The sequence below is a fragment of the Adiantum capillus-veneris genome, chromosome 5 (genome assembly GCF_014529385.1).
Source record: "Adiantum capillus-veneris isolate H3 chromosome 5, ASM1452938v2, whole genome shotgun sequence".
NCBI classification, from domain to species: Eukaryota; Viridiplantae; Streptophyta; class Polypodiopsida; order Polypodiales; family Pteridaceae; genus Adiantum; species Adiantum capillus-veneris.
The window spans coordinates 122,491,482-122,506,842 of record NC_140935.1 but is presented as its reverse complement, the minus strand read 5'-3'; the positions used below and the strand labels follow the sequence as shown (position 1 = coordinate 122,506,842).

The window sequence follows — 15,361 nt, the reverse complement described above, 5'->3', positions numbered from 1 at the left end:
GTGAAATATCACTTCATTAGGGAAGTACTTGAAGACAAGCAGATACAACTGCTGAAGATCCACACCAAGGACAATCCTGCTGATCTACTCACAAAGGGACTTCCAGGAGTGGGCTTTGTGCATTGTCGTGAGTTATTGGGCATTGGATAGATGGCAGCCATGTAAATCTTTGTACATTTATGTTCATAGATTTACAGTTACTTAAAGTGCCACATTGGAATTTAAGTGGGAGGTTGTTGGGATTATAGCCCAAGTGGCCTCTTATACAGATATGGCCGGCCGCCCGCCTAACTCACTTATCTCTAACTCTTTGTATATACTCACTTATACTTTTGTGGACAATAAGGTTTTGGGAGATAACCCTTCAAAACAAAGTTCTCTGCGTACTGTGTACTGTGTAATCTCTCTGTGCATCTGTGTGTGTGTGTGTGTGTGTGTGTGTGTGTGTGTGTGTGTGTGTGTGTGTGTGTGTGTATGTGTGAGTTGATCTACGCTCTGCTCCGCGACTTCACTTCACCCTCTTCGGCTTGTGGTTTCAAGGGGCTATGCCCACAGTCTGTGTCTTCACACGGGCTCCACAAGCTCCAAGCTCGCCAATGTTGGAATTAGGGTTGCAGAGAAACACACACAGCTTGGAGAAGACGAAGGAAGCTCAAGGCACACAATAGAGAGTGTATAACTTAGTGTGCAATGGAAAGATAGATAGCCCTAGAGTAATGGGCGTACATATAATGCTCGGGGGGAAAAACCTCCTAAAGAGGGAATAAATGCCTCGGCGGTCTCAGTTTACAGGGGAGACTCTGTCAAAATTTTTCCAAAATACTGACAGTTCGTAAGGAAAGGTGTTCAGCTTGTTGTTTACAACTTGTTTACTATGTACAGAGGCCAGTTTACAGGGGAGACTATGCCGGATTTTTCCCAAAAGTAAACAGTTTGGTAGATATGGAATCTTCTCAAAGTGAGACTCTTTACAACATAAAGAAGCTGGATGGCACAAACTTTCCATTATGGAAGAAGCAGATTGACAGGTTTTGGTGCTGAAAAAACAAGTGAAGCCACTGAAGCTCAAAGGAGAGAGACCAGAAGGTATGGCTGAAGATGAGTGGGAAGAGCTTGACGAGTTAGCTTGTTCCACAATCATGCTGACACTTGCAGAAAATGTTTACTTCTACGTAACAGAAGTGACTACAGGGTATGGCGTATGGCAAAAGCTATGTGGTATGTACGAGAAACAAAGTGCTGCTTCTCAGATTTACTGGATCAAGAAATTGGTGGATTTGAAGATGAAGGAAGGGACAGCCATGTCAAATCATCTCAATGAATTTCACACAATTTTTAGCCAGTTAACAGCACAGGAGATAGTCTTTCCAGATTCAGTGAAGGCTATGTTTCTCCTAATGACTTTGCCAGACAGTTGGGATACTTTTCGTACAACGTTAAGTAATTTTTTCGCGCCAGAAGGTCTTACAAGTGCCAATGTAGAAGGCATCTTGTTCACAGAGGAAGTGAACATCAAGAACATTGACAAAGGAAAAGGAAATAGTGCTTTGGTCGTTCGAGGGAGACAACACTCTAAAGAGAAGAAGGGTAAGAAAACACAAAACCGAAGTAAGTCTCGTGACTCGAAGTCAAAGGATGACATAGAATGCTACCATTGTGGCAAGAAGGGTCCCATGAAGAGAGATTGTACGAAGTGGAAACAAGAAAAAGGAAAAACAAAGAGTTCTGAGCAAGATGAAACTAAGAGTTCAGTGAAGATTGAAGAGGTGAATGTCACAGGATCTGGTTCAGACAGTGATTCTGGTATAGCAGTTGGTGACATCTTCCTCACAAGAAATCTTGATTCTGTTTGCTTGACTGCAGAGGATGGACATGCTATGAGTGATTGGATTATCGACTCAGGGGCATCTTTACATGTTTCTCCACACAAAGAGTGGTTTACATCATATGTGGCTACTAAAGATTATGTCAGACTTGGCAATGAGCAGGTTCGTGACATACTTGGAGTGGGAGACGTACAATTGAAGTTTCAGAATGGGTCTTCTTTATGGCTCAAGAATGTCAGACATGTTCCAGCAATGCGAAAGAGCTTAATCAGTACAGGGAAGTTGGATGATGCGGGTTATGTGATAGTTTTTGGGAACAGTGCTTGGAAGATCTCCAAAGGTTCGATCACTATAGCACATGGCAGCAAGTCAGGAACTCTGTACACTTTACATCTTTCAGAGGTTAAAAACCATGTAATTAATGTGATTGAGCAGCCAAGTGTGTCACTGTGGCATCGTAGGATGGGACATATGTCAAAAAGAGGAATGGAAATACTTTCTCATTATGGTTTTCATTTCAAGATTTCGAGTTTTGTGAGCATTGTGTTTATGGTAATCAAACACTGGAACCGCATAGATCAAAGAGGAGTCGTAGGGACGAACGATTAGCTCTTGTGCACATTGATCTATGCGGACCAATGCCTAGTTTGTCACTAGGGGGAGCAGCGTACTTTTGTACATTCATAGATGACTATTCTCGCAAAGTATGGGTTTACTTCTTGAAGCACAAGGATGAGGTGCTCAAGGTCTTTAAGACATTCTTGCAGCTTGTGGAGAATCAAAGTGGTCAGAAGTTGAAGTGCTTGAGAACTGACAATGGTGGAGAGTACGTTTCCAAAGCTTTTCAAGACTTTTGTGAAGCAAAAGGGATTAAGTGGGAACTTATTACACCATATAATCCTTCACAGAATGGGGTTGCAGAACGTATGAATAGAAACATACAAGAGAAGGTCAGAAGCATGTTGTCAAATGGTGAGTTGCCTGATGGATTTTGGGCGGAAGCAGTGGCTACAGCAGTCCATTTGATCAACAGGTCTCCTAGTAGGGTTCTGGATAAGAGTGCAGTGGCCGAGATGCTATGGACAGGCAAGGCACCTTCGTATAAGCATCTCAGAGTCTTTGGTTGTGAAGCTTATAGGCATATTCCTAAGGAGTTCAGGAATAAGTTAGAACCAAAGAGCAAGAAGTGTATATTTCTTGGCTACGGAGAATCGGGCGAGATGGGTTACCGGCTTTGGGATCCTGATTTCAGAAAACTTATTCGTAGCAATGATGTGCATTTCAATGAAGCCAAGTTTCATGCTAAGCCAGAGAAGACAAAGGAGATCAAAAGAGTTGTCTTCAGGGAAGATGGACCTAGTGCTAGCACATCAAGACAACATGGTCAGGCTCAGGAACATCCTATAGTGGCTAGAGAGGTAGAATCAGTTGTGGTGAGACATTCTAAGTGTGTCTCCAAACCATCTGATCGTTATGTGCCATCTCTAAATTATGTCATGCTCACAGATTGCGGAGAACCATCTTGTTATAAGGAAGCATTACAAGTGGTTGACTCAAAAAAATGGCAGTTGGCCATGCAGTCAGAGATGACAGATCTGCATAAAAACCAGACATGGAAGCTGGTTAAATTACCACAGGGCAAAAAGGCTCTACCTTGTAAATGGGTTTACAGGTATAAGATCACCGCTCATGATAGTCAGCCAAAGTACAAAGCAAGGCTTGTTGCCAAGGGCTTTATGCAAGAACAAGGCATTGACTTTGATGAATTCTTCTCTCCAGTGGTCAAGATGACTACATTGAGATGCTTTCTTGCATTGGTTGCTATTGGATTTGGTGTTGCACCAAATGGATTTCAAGACAGCGTTCTTGCATGGTGATTTAGATGTGGAAATTTACATGCAGCAGCCAGAAGGGTTTGTTGAGAAAAGCAAGGAAGATTTGGTATGCCAGTTGTTGTTAAAAAGTCTTTATGACTTAAAACAATCACGAAGGGCATGGTACCATAGGTTCCACCAGTTTATGCTTTCACAAGGCTACAAACGTAGTGAATTCGATCACTGTCTATATACAAAGAAGGCTAAGGATGGCAGTTGGCTGATCCTTATTTTGTATGTGGATGACATGTTGATTGCTGGCAAACACTTGGAAGAAATTTCAGCTTTGAAGTCAAAGATGGCAAAATAGTTTGACATGAAAGACATGGGTGAGGCAAGTCATATACTTGGTATGCGCATTGAGAGAGACAGATCAAAGACGTTGGTTTGGTTATCTCAAACAGAGTATATTGACAAGGTTTTGCAACGTTTCAATATGGAGAAGGGAAAGGCATTGAGGTGTTCCATTGCCACCATATGTGAAACTTAGCAAACAAGATTGTCCTGTGTCTGAGGAAGAAAGGCTGAAATGGATAAGATTCCATATGCGTATGCAGTGAGTAGTTTGATGTATGCAATGATTGCTACACGTCCGGATATTGCATTTGCAGTGGGAGTGGTTAGCAGATATATGTCAAATCCCGGCAAGGAACATTGGGAGGTAGTGAAAGGTATCATGAGATACTTAAAACATACAAAGAGTATGCGCATATGTTATGGTAGTCAGGATTTGAGTGTCAGAGGATACACTGACTCAGATTATGCAAGAGACTTGGATAAGAGGAGATCTACATCAGGCTATGTCTTTACATTGGCTGGAGGTGCCATATCATGGCGATCTCGATTACAAGATTGTGTTACGCAGTCTACTACAGAAGCCGAGTATGTTGCAGAAATGAGGCATGCAAAGAAGCTATTTGGCTTGGTAGATTGGTAGCAGACTTGGGAATCAAAGTATATATGCCAGAGTTATATTGTGATAGTCAAAGTGCTATACAATTGGCAAAGAATCCAGTGTTCCAATCGAAGACTAAGCATACTGATGTGAAATATCACTTCATTAGGGAAGTACTTGAAGACAAGCAGATACAACTGCTGAAGATCCACACCAAGGACAATCCTGCTGATCTACTCACAAAGGGACTTCCAGGAGTGGGCTTTGCGCATTGTCGTGAGTTATTGGGCATTGGATAGATGGCAGCCATGTAAATCTTTGTACATTTATGTTCATAGATTTACAGTTACTTAAAGTGCCACATTGGACTTTAAGTGGGAGGTTGTTGGGATTATAGCCCAAGTGGCCTCTTATACAGATATGGCCGGCCGCCCACCTAACTCACTTATCTCTAACTCTTTGTATATACTCACTTATACTTTTGTGGACAATAAGGTTTTGGGAGATAACCCTTCAAAACAAAGTTCTCTGCGTACTGTGTACTGTGTAATCTCTCTGTGCATCTGTGTGTGTGTGTGTGTGTGTGTGTGTGTGTGTGTGTGTGTGTGTGTGTGTGTGTGTGTGTGTGTGTGTGTGAGTTGTGATCCACGCCCCGCTCCGCGACTTCACTTCACCCTCTTCGGCTTGTGGTTTCAAGGGGCCATGCCCATGGCCTGTGTCTTCACACGGCCTCCACAAGCTCCAAGCCTGCCAATGTTGGAATTAGAGTTGTAGAGAATCACACACAGCTTGGAGAAGACGAAGGAAGCTCAAGGCACACAATAGAGAGTGTATAACTTAGTGTGCAATGGAAAGATAGATATCCCTAGAGTGATGGGCATATATATAATGCTCGGGGGAAAAAACCTCCTAAAGAGGGAATAAATGCCCCGGCGGTCCTAGTGTGTTCACACACATCACTACCACATGTATATGGTAGCAAATCCCCCCGGAGTGATGCGGTGAACGAGAGCTGGCACATGAGTAAAGGGAACTGCCATGCCTTGAGGACATGATCAGTCCACAAAGGGGAGTAAGCCCAAATCTTTGCGGAAAGCTTCAAGCTTCTCACGAGACAATGCCTTTGTGAAAAGATCTGCAAGGTTGTCCTGTGTTGGCATATAAGCCAAGCTGATCTCTCCTGTTGAGAGCCTCTCCCTGACATAGTGGTAATGCACCTCAATGTGCTTTGTGCGAGCATGAAAAACTGGGTTCCTCGCAACTGCTAATGCGCTCTGACTGTCAGTGTAGATAGTGTTGGCAGTGTCCTGTCCAACACCCAAATCATCCATAAGGCGTCTGAGCCATACACACTCAACCGTAGCTGTGAAGACTGCCCTGTACTGAGCCTCACAACTCGAAGTGGCCACAGTAGGTTGCTTCTTGCTCAACCATGATATACATGAACTGCCAAGCATGAAACAAAAACCACTTGTGGATACTCGCGTGTCAAAACAACCAGCCCAATTCGAGTCCGAAAAAGCATGTAAGTCTGGCGGCAATGATCCCCCCTTGGGATAAACAAGCCAAGACGTAAAATGCCACTAAGGTAGCGGAAAATCCTCTTGACAGCCTGCCAATGCTTAGACCCTGGGCTATGCATAAATCTGCTGACCTGTGAGATTGCAAACTGAATATCTAGCCTCGTGTTGCATACATAAATGAGGCAGCCAACAGCAGTTTGGTAACGAGTGACATTAGCAGGATCGCCAACATCATGTAGACTCAACTTCAAACCTGTTTCCATGGGAGTGGAAATAGGTTTGCAATCCTCAAGCCCAAACTTACATAGCAATGTTTCTATGTAACTTTTCTGAGACAAGGCAATACCACCATCACACTGCTTAAACTGTATACCCAAGTAATGATGCAACAACCCCAAATCTTTCATCTTGAAAGTAGCATTCAAATCAGCCTTAAATTCAGCAATATGTCTCTCATTTGGTACAGTGATGAGCAAATCATCGACATAAAGAACCATAATGAGAAGTATATCATCCTCACGCTTTACATACAATGTGCTTTCTGTTGGACTATTTATGAAAGCCTTGTTTAACCAAATGAGTGTCAGCTTTCTCATACCAAGTACGAGGAGATTGCTTCAACCTATACAAAGCCTTCTTACATCTGCACACTTTGTCCTCTTGTCCTTTTATGACAAAACCGCGAGGCTGCATTACATAAACTTCCTTAAATATGTCACCACTAGCTGCCGAAGATCATGATCAAGACTAGCCCTGATCTCTCATTCTCTCTCTTCCTATAGCACCAAGCCTTGCCCCCTGTGCTACCACTTTCTTTCATGCACCAACCCTTCCTACCCTCATGGCGCCTTCTGTCGCCCTCTTCCTTTGTGGTCCCTTGGTGCTATGGCGCTCCTGCCTCCCCCTTTTTTTGTCGATTTGGTTAGCTTTGTCAACGGTATTGTAGGAAAAATGCTTTTGCTTGAGGTTATTGAAATAAAACCTAAATTATTTGATATATATTTTTTCAATAAACACATCAAAAACGCAAAAAAAAGGGGAGACAGAGAAACCCCATCATCCACGCGCGCGCGGATGATTGGGGAGCTCTACCTCCCCCTTTTTTTGTAGATTTGGTGAGCTTTGTCAATGGTGTTGATGGAAATAGTCTTTTGATTAAGGTTTTTGAAATGTTTTTCCCCCATCATCTGTGTCAACAAAAAAAGGGGAGGCAGAGCTCCCACATCCTCCGCGCGCACGCGGATGATGGGGAAGCTCTGCCTCCCCCTTATTTTGCATTTTTTATGTGGTCTTATATAAACTAAAAACTATATTATACGTGTTGTGTAGATAATGGCACCAAAGAGGGATAGCAAGAAAAGAAAACCTCCAGTCTCTCCTTTTAGCAACCGTCAAGTGAGCATGAAGCTTAGGTCCGGTTGTATACCAAAGGGAGATATCGATCAGGAGGCATCATCATGAGTCCGACATTTGGACACTCCACCAAATAAAAGAACAGGATTCTCAAAAGGTGTGTTTTTATTGATGATGAGGCTCAAGTTGATGAAGACTCCAACAACATCGAAGATGACGTAGAGATCACAGGTAAATTATGAGTGTATGCTATAATTTTATGTCAATACGTAGTTTATATTATAAATTTTTCAATGGTAGATTGTTAAATTTGACGGACGTTTTTTTTTCGTTTGGAAAGTTTGGTAATTAATAACCATGTGGGAGAGTAAGAAAGGGTGAACCATTTTTTGTATACATACCATTGATAGTTGCTAGAGAAAATATTAAGTATTGTTTTTGTTTATGTTGGAGAAAAGGTCCTTAAATCTCATGTGAGAGCCCTATAGAGGGTGTGCGGTTTTTTTTTTTAAAATTTGTCTCCATACAAAGGATACTCTCGCAAAATTTCTGTAAATTAAATACTTTACACTATCTAATCCTAATTGCATATGTTTTTGGACAATTGAATGTTTGTCACTTGTTATCTCTATGCAGAGACCAATGTTCACATTGAAGATCATCATGACAATGAAGAAGATAGTGATCCTCAAGGGGATGAGGAGAATAAGCATTCCAAACACCTAGGCAAGCAAATTTCGCTTGGCTTGATGAAAGATGTTCTAAGTCAGTTTTATGTAAAGAAGAAGACATTGCCTCCTCCGGTTCCACTTTGTCGTCTCATGGTGCATGAGGCTGTTAGGTTTGCTAGAGATGATGTAGAATGGCTCATTTCCTCATTTGATTTTGCTGGGTATTTAGAAACTATGGGGCATTTCCTTGTGTCCGTTGGGGATTCTAGAGGAGATATCATTCCCATGACCGCAGCGGATTTGGAGGAATGGGGACCACTTTGGTGAGAAAGAAATGCTGAGTTCGAGAGATCACTTGGTAGAGAATGGCAGGAGCTCAAAGGAAAAAAGTTTCTGGTATGGGATGGCAACCATAGGCTAAAAACATGGTGGAAGAGAATCAAAGATAGTAAGATCTTTCACCTTTTTCACTCTTTTGTTGTAAAGCTTTGTGTTTACAAATGATGATTTTTTTGTGTGTGATAGAGTACTCGGACAATGGTCAATACCATGTTAGTGTTCATTGCCAATTCCTCGAGTTGTCCAAAGCAAAAGAAGCAGAGTTGCTTCTTGCACTTGACACTTCCAATGCGTAAGTTTGTTAATTGCATGTTGACTCTCATTTTTTTGCAAGCAATGCTTGTGTTCAACTCTTTGTTTTCAATTTTTCTGCAGCATTTCCAGGGCACATGTCATGCCAAACATCACTCATGAAGTTTATATGTTTCAAAGATTTGGCATGGAAAATAAAGATTCAATCCTTCAAAAATTGACACTTGATATGAGAGAATGGGCTAGGGTGGAGATGACTGTGGAGGCAAGGTATTACCATGGTGCTACACCATGATACAACACTCCATGTGGATTGATATCTCAACTTGTGTGAAGGTGATACCTACTCTACATGTTGGGTAATTAATGTAAAATTTTATTATGGTTTCAATAAAGTGTTTTGTATTAGGATGAGTTCACTGCATTTATGTCCAAAGAAAGAGCAAAGCTAGATGCACTTGGACTAAATGATGTTGAGAAGAAGAAGAGACTGGACAAGGCCATAAAGGTAGAAGAGGAACGGTTGAAAGATAGGGGCTACAAGTACTTGTCAATCACCAATCCTCTTAATGGTGATGAGTTCTTCAAGTTTCTTTTTAGCATTAAATGGGATGAACCTGGAATGCTAAAGATCACTAGAGATAAGCTCTATTGTTGGACAAGCTCTAAAATCACTCCTGAGAGGTATTGAAGCTATTAGTTTCTCATTTTTAATTGTATTCATTCCATTTTGTTTTTCTATATGATTAAGTGATATGTTGTTCTTATTGCTTGTAGAAAGAAGATAATTTTGCACCTCATGAGCCTCACTAAGTCTAAGGATCCACAATATCTTCATTTTGGTGATTACAAGCTTTTTAGAAGTTACATGAAAAAGAAGACTTATTGGGCTCACTTGCTTGGGGAGGCTACACTTATGATTGAAAGGATACAAGTAGAAGGTCCACAACTTCCTAATTCTTTTGACCTATTCTACAAGATGAGCATGAAGAATCATATTTTACAGAGGTAGACGTTTGACCATTGTTTTTAAAGGAATATTGACATGTTTTAATTTATACAAGATCAAGTTGAGTGTGCTTTCTGATTGTTACTATGTATGTAGGATTTTATTTATCGAATGGATGCGGTGAAGTCTTCCGACTCTAGTGAGAAGATGCCGGAGCTGTGTTGTCGGCTAAGAGAGTGATTTACAGGTTTGCATCTTCCACTTGCACTCTTTGCAAAAAAAGAGAATTTCATTTTTTTGCCATGGCTTGGTGACAGTGGGTCAATTTGAGAATGATGAAATATCATTTTGTGTTTACAAAAAATCCTTAAATTCCGTGTGGAAGCCCGATATGGGGTGGATGGTTCTTTTGACAATACGCGTGTGTATAATGTCTATGTTGAAAACACTTAAATCCCTTGTGGGAGCCCAAGATAGGGTTTATGGTTTATTTTGAAAAAGTATTCTCCATACAAAGGAGACTCTGACATTTTTTTTTTGGATACATGACATTTATTACACCATTGCATTTATATGCTTTTCAAAGTGGATGATGCTCTACAAATTGTGTAGATGGGTTATGCAATGCGTTGAGGTGCATGAATTGAATGAAGCCCCATTATTCACTAGAGAGTGGATTGATGTACGTGATGAGAATACAATGTTCTCTCCCTCTTTGATTTAAAGGAATCTGACAACATGGGAAGCCAAGGTTTGTCCTTGGTGGTTGGATTATCCACTAGGAGTTATTCCAAAGCAAGAGTTTGAATTACGTAAGAGTAAGTATCTTAACACTAGTGGCTCTTTTATTTTGAGAATGTATATGTCTTACTTTAGTACTAATTTATGTGATATTGTGCTATATGGTTTTTGAGTGAAGGGTTTCAAAATGAGAGTGATGAGTACTTACAGAACACACAAGAAGAGTCTCTCCCTCCCGTTTCTCAAGGAGTTACTCAAAACACCATTGAGAGTGGCTCTCAAGGTACTCCACTAGCAAGCAATGTACTCAGGAAGGGTAAAGGGAAAATGGAACCTTCAAGTACATCAAGGAAATCCACTCCTTCTTCAATGTCTCCCATTGTGCCATCTACAGAGCCCGGCATGTCCTCTTTGGGAACCAGTATACCCCATATGGCACCCTCTTCTAATGTGCCCACTACATCCTCATTGGTGCACACTACTTCGTTTGTTGCCGAGTCTTCACTTGGGCGAGAGGCTTGGGAGAGAAGGCCAATCACACGATCTGTTGTTGGTAAGTTTAAGAAAATTGTTAGCATATCTGTCTTCCATATTTCCTAATTCAAAGCTAATTTGGATAATGCTTGCAGGGTTCCATTACCAAACTATTGTAGATGTTTTTCTTGTGGATATATCACAAATTGATAATTTTGCCCTGGATAGGTAGATTTTCATAGTGCTTGCTTATTTGCATTTTCTTCTTGCATTGTTCTATGATTTTGAACATAATTCATGTTTGGTTTTCTTATAGCATCAAATTTTTTTTTGCGACACAGAATACAAATCTATATAGCAAAGATGGTGTGCCATGTCGTGAGGTTGTTAGGCTTATCTTTGCAGATTTTCCTACAAGTTTTCTTGTGGATGGTCTAGGAACAATCCCATTGGGTAAGTAACTTTTCTTTGGACTAGTACCTACAACTAACTATGGTTGTATGCTTACATGTCATCATTCACTTTTGTAGAGGGCATGAGTGTTCCCAAGTAGAACACATTTTCCAGGGGTCTAGTGACAGGGTGCATGGATGTTGCTCGTGAGTTTTTGGCCGATGAGGGGTTTTTAGTCACCATGTGCATGGCCGAGCATATTGGAGATTTTATTGCAGATGCAACTAGGGTAGGACTTGTGCTCTTACGTACATGGACTCTCATGTGTAATAAGAAGGCATATCGGAATCCACTCACTAGAGAGGTGGTGAGATAACAAACTTAGTTTCATAGTTTAATTTCCTAACTAAAAACATTGTAGCTATGCCATTCATTCTTTGAGTTTTTTATTCATGCAGATACTTGATCTTACCATGTGTCTTTGGTATCGTATTGGCCATCCTATGCCACACTATGATAGAGAGGCAGGGGAGAAAATTGCCGAGAGATTTTTTCCAGTAGATTGTAGCTACATGATAGATGATGTAGTCTTCCCCATTGAGATTGATGGTGTTATTATAAGAGGCGGGGCAGAGCAGTCTTCTTTGTTCTTTCGGTAAGACTAGTCCAAAGTATGATACTAGTGAATGTTATGGTATATATGTGTTTGCATTCGGTTTCTAATTTATTTTTTATATGGTCAGGTGGTTGCTGGCAACATTTACTGAGCCTCATGACTATGTTTTGGACTTGTTTGCGGGGTGTGGTGGTTTGGGCCGAGCTTCTACGGAAGATATGAGGCATTGCATGTGTCTAGAGCTAGATCATGTGCTCTATGAAAGATGTTTGACCGATATTGCATGTGGACCTGTGAAATGTTGATTGTGGATGCACATTTGGTTGAGGAAACTCTGTTCTGACAGTACACATCTTCATGTTTTGATTTATGTTTTTATGTACATGGTAGCCATATGACATTGACATGGCATTTTGGTATGCTCCATACATTTCATTTGGATATTTCATTTGTGTTTGTTTGGTACATGACGGCCACATGATGTGGAGATGACTTTGATTGGAGATATCTTTTTTAGTTAGATTATGTTGACACCATTGGCTTGTGTGTTGATTTTTGTGAGATATCAAAATCATTAAAGTGATGGAAATAAGAGTTTATGTGAAAGAAATCCCATGTGGGAGCCCACGGTTTTCAGTACAACCTCAAAAATACATACAAATGGTGCTTTTTATAAAGTTTCATTTTGCATAAGTATAGACATGCTTCCATATTTCTTAAAAGTGTTTGGTAGTTGAGGGATTGTACTGTAAGGTTTTGAGTTTTTCACTATACAATGATATTTAAAGATATCATTGGTATAAAATTTGGGTTTAAAAGCTCGAAAAAACAGTTCCAATTGTAAAAGCTCGAAACTGAAAGCTCACAAAAATAAAAACCCCTGAATTTAGGCTTACACCTAATGATTGCACACACTTTTCATGCACAAATCACAAACCGAAAATCATTTGGGTGCCCCAATTGACCATCAATCATTAAATCAGGTGCACACACACTTGAATTTTATGGCAGTTTTTTTCCTCTTTGGTGCATTACACACACATTGAGATTTACACACACATGAATTCTTGTTGCAAATCAAGATTAATCTTGACACACACATCATTCATTAGTCAAAATCGACCATCAATTTCATTCCAAAACAATCAAAGTAGGCTCTCAAAGTATGTCAATTGATTTACACACCTAATTTTAGCAATAAATTAGCAACACATTGGAATCAAATTAATCACCCAAAAATTGAATGGAGTAGGCCAATACACTTACAATCGATTACATCGAAACTAATCCTTGATCCACGAGATGATTCCACCATGCACACACATGTGTGGCTCTTCCAATTTTGGCCCAAAAATTGACCATTGTAGGCCAAAAATCAAACACTCAAATCAATAGATTAGGCATGGATTAGCACAAAGAACTTGATAAAAGTTTTGATTGCACCTCTTATAAGGGGATTGAACATACATTACACATCAAATGTTAGCGGTTAGGTTAGCAAAGTTAGTCAGAATTTAGTAAAAGCTATTATGGAATTAATATAGTTAGCATGGAAATGAAGCGAAATTAGTAATGGTTAGTGAGAAATTAGTGAAATTGGGGATTTGGGGTATTCATAACTAAAAAATTACCTTCCATTACTTCTACACACAATCAAATTAAACCAAAATCGAGTTACAAACACTCAAAATTGATGAAATTAGTAGTGAAAATTACTCTATTCTAAACATCCTCTACTCCTAGCTTAGGTTATCGATCCCCTGCTTTGGCGCCAAATGTTGGGGATAATCGTAGCATCACCTAATCAACCCAAGACCAACAAAATTATCAATCTTAGTATCGGCAACCCGGCTAGAGTATGGAAGCATGAACATCTTTGGATGTATCGAATGAGAGGATTCAAGAGAATGCTCTTCCAATGCAATAGAGATTAGCCATGAATCACTAATTCTAATCACACCATAATCATCAATCAAGCATCACCTACACACATTAAGACCACCAAAGTTCGACCTTTCATAGACTATAATCTTAAAGCACACTCTTGACAAGCACACACTAATTGCATTGGTGTTGGCCTCTCTAATCATCACATGCCAGCCAAGGTACTTAATCAAATGCTACACACACAAGGTGAATGGTGCTTGAGTTTCATTAAACCCATCCACACACAAGCAAACAATAGGGAACATACTCTAATCACAAGATTAAGAACCTACTTAATCAACGTAATTAGAGATATTAAATATCACAAATTGAGTGCTCATAAAAGGATATGAGTGGTCAATAAGCAAGAAGTCATCACAGACACTCAAATCTAGAATAATGAGAAGGTGAAACTACTTCATGACATAATGGAATATACAAGAATTAGGACTAATGAAGAAAGTAGAGATTAAATTAGGAAATACTTCTCTAATTAGAATGGATTAGCACTAGCCTTCTAAGCATGGATATTAAGCTCAAGGCTAGGCCATCCATAAAGTGAACACTCAAGAGAGAGCTCTCAAGAATGACTACTCAATAATGAAGCCTCTTTGCATAAAAGGTTTTCTTATAAAGGCATGCACCACAAGTCTTCCTACTATGGGATTAAGTTGAGCCCTCTAGCTAGCATATACAATTTGGAACTCCCAAATGAGCCCAAGACTTTATACAATGTGAATAGGAAATATTGTGAACATCCATAGCACATCCCTAGCTTGGTACATAATCGGTGTCGCATGTGTTAGCCACTGCTAACATTCCCTGTAACATTTAATGCACTAATACTTGTTTGTAGCGGAAATTGAGAACATAGTGAGCATTTCATTAAGGACAAGTTTCTAATGAGCATAGAGAGAGTACCTAATTGAGAAAAGAAACATAGCACTTTACACCTAGCTAATTTGGCATTGAAAATACTTGACAAGAGAGAGAAATAAAACAATTGACAACAGTTGAGGACCAGATTTACATGGAGCCGGTCCCCCCCTCCAAAAGGCTTTGTATTAGGGTGGATGCATGAATAGGTGGCCTAGTTTTAACCGATTGAAAGTTGCTTTTTGAGGCTAAAAATTTAGGGGGTATGAAACTGGTGTTATGGGCAAGAATTGTTTGAATTAAATAATCGTGTGGAGGATACAAAATCTTAAAAATCATGTGGAGGATTCAAAAACACGTGTGGAGCCCACGTCAAAACGAATGTTCAGTCGAATTTTTTCATGACTATGACTTCTCTGTATCTCTGTGCCTTTCTCCTTCTGCGCCTTTCTGAGCTCACTCTACAGCCCCCTGTGCACGCTGCTTATCCTTTGCTATGGATAGCAACCTAAGAAAGAGCCCAAGGAATGCAGCCCGACAAGTCTCCCCCACAAAGACCCGACATTCTCCCACGAAGGTATGTCACCTCTCTCTGTGTTGTGTACAGCGGGCATGTATGTGTAGTAGAGTACTGAGGTGTGGATACATTGAGT

The 15,361-nt window shown here is 40.3% G+C and overlaps 1 protein-coding gene across 2 annotated transcripts; it reads left to right on the top strand.

Annotated features, from left to right (window-relative positions):
- Positions 1-11,432: 11,432 nt before the first annotated feature.
- Positions 11,433-12,415, top strand: LOC147458018 (uncharacterized). Of its 2 annotated transcripts, none has more exons than XM_086512784.1 (3): positions 11,433-11,654; positions 11,749-11,945; positions 12,034-12,415. In XM_086512784.1, exons 1-3 carry the CDS (start codon positions 11,484-11,486, stop codon positions 12,209-12,211), a joined length of 546 nt encoding a protein of 181 aa, XP_086368910.1. In that variant the 5' UTR covers positions 11,433-11,483; the 3' UTR covers positions 12,212-12,415. The 2 variants fall into 2 exon arrangements, with proteins under 2 accessions (XP_086368910.1, XP_086368909.1); XM_086512783.1 differs by having other exon boundaries at positions 11,433-11,657.
- The last annotated feature ends 2,946 nt before the right edge of the window (positions 12,416-15,361 follow it).

Bases quoted from the DNA above. Each gene is read 5' to 3' on its own strand.
- LOC147458018 (XM_086512783.1), top strand. From the start codon at position 11,484: ATGGATGTTGCTCGTGAGTTTTTGGCCGATGAGGGGTTTTTAGTCACC. The intron at 11,658-11,748 runs GTGAGATAACAA...TTATTCATGCAG, and splicing joins ATCCACTCACTAGAGAGGTG to ATACTTGATCTTACCATGTG. The intron at 11,946-12,033 runs GTAAGACTAGTC...TTATATGGTCAG, and splicing joins CAGTCTTCTTTGTTCTTTCG to GTGGTTGCTGGCAACATTTA.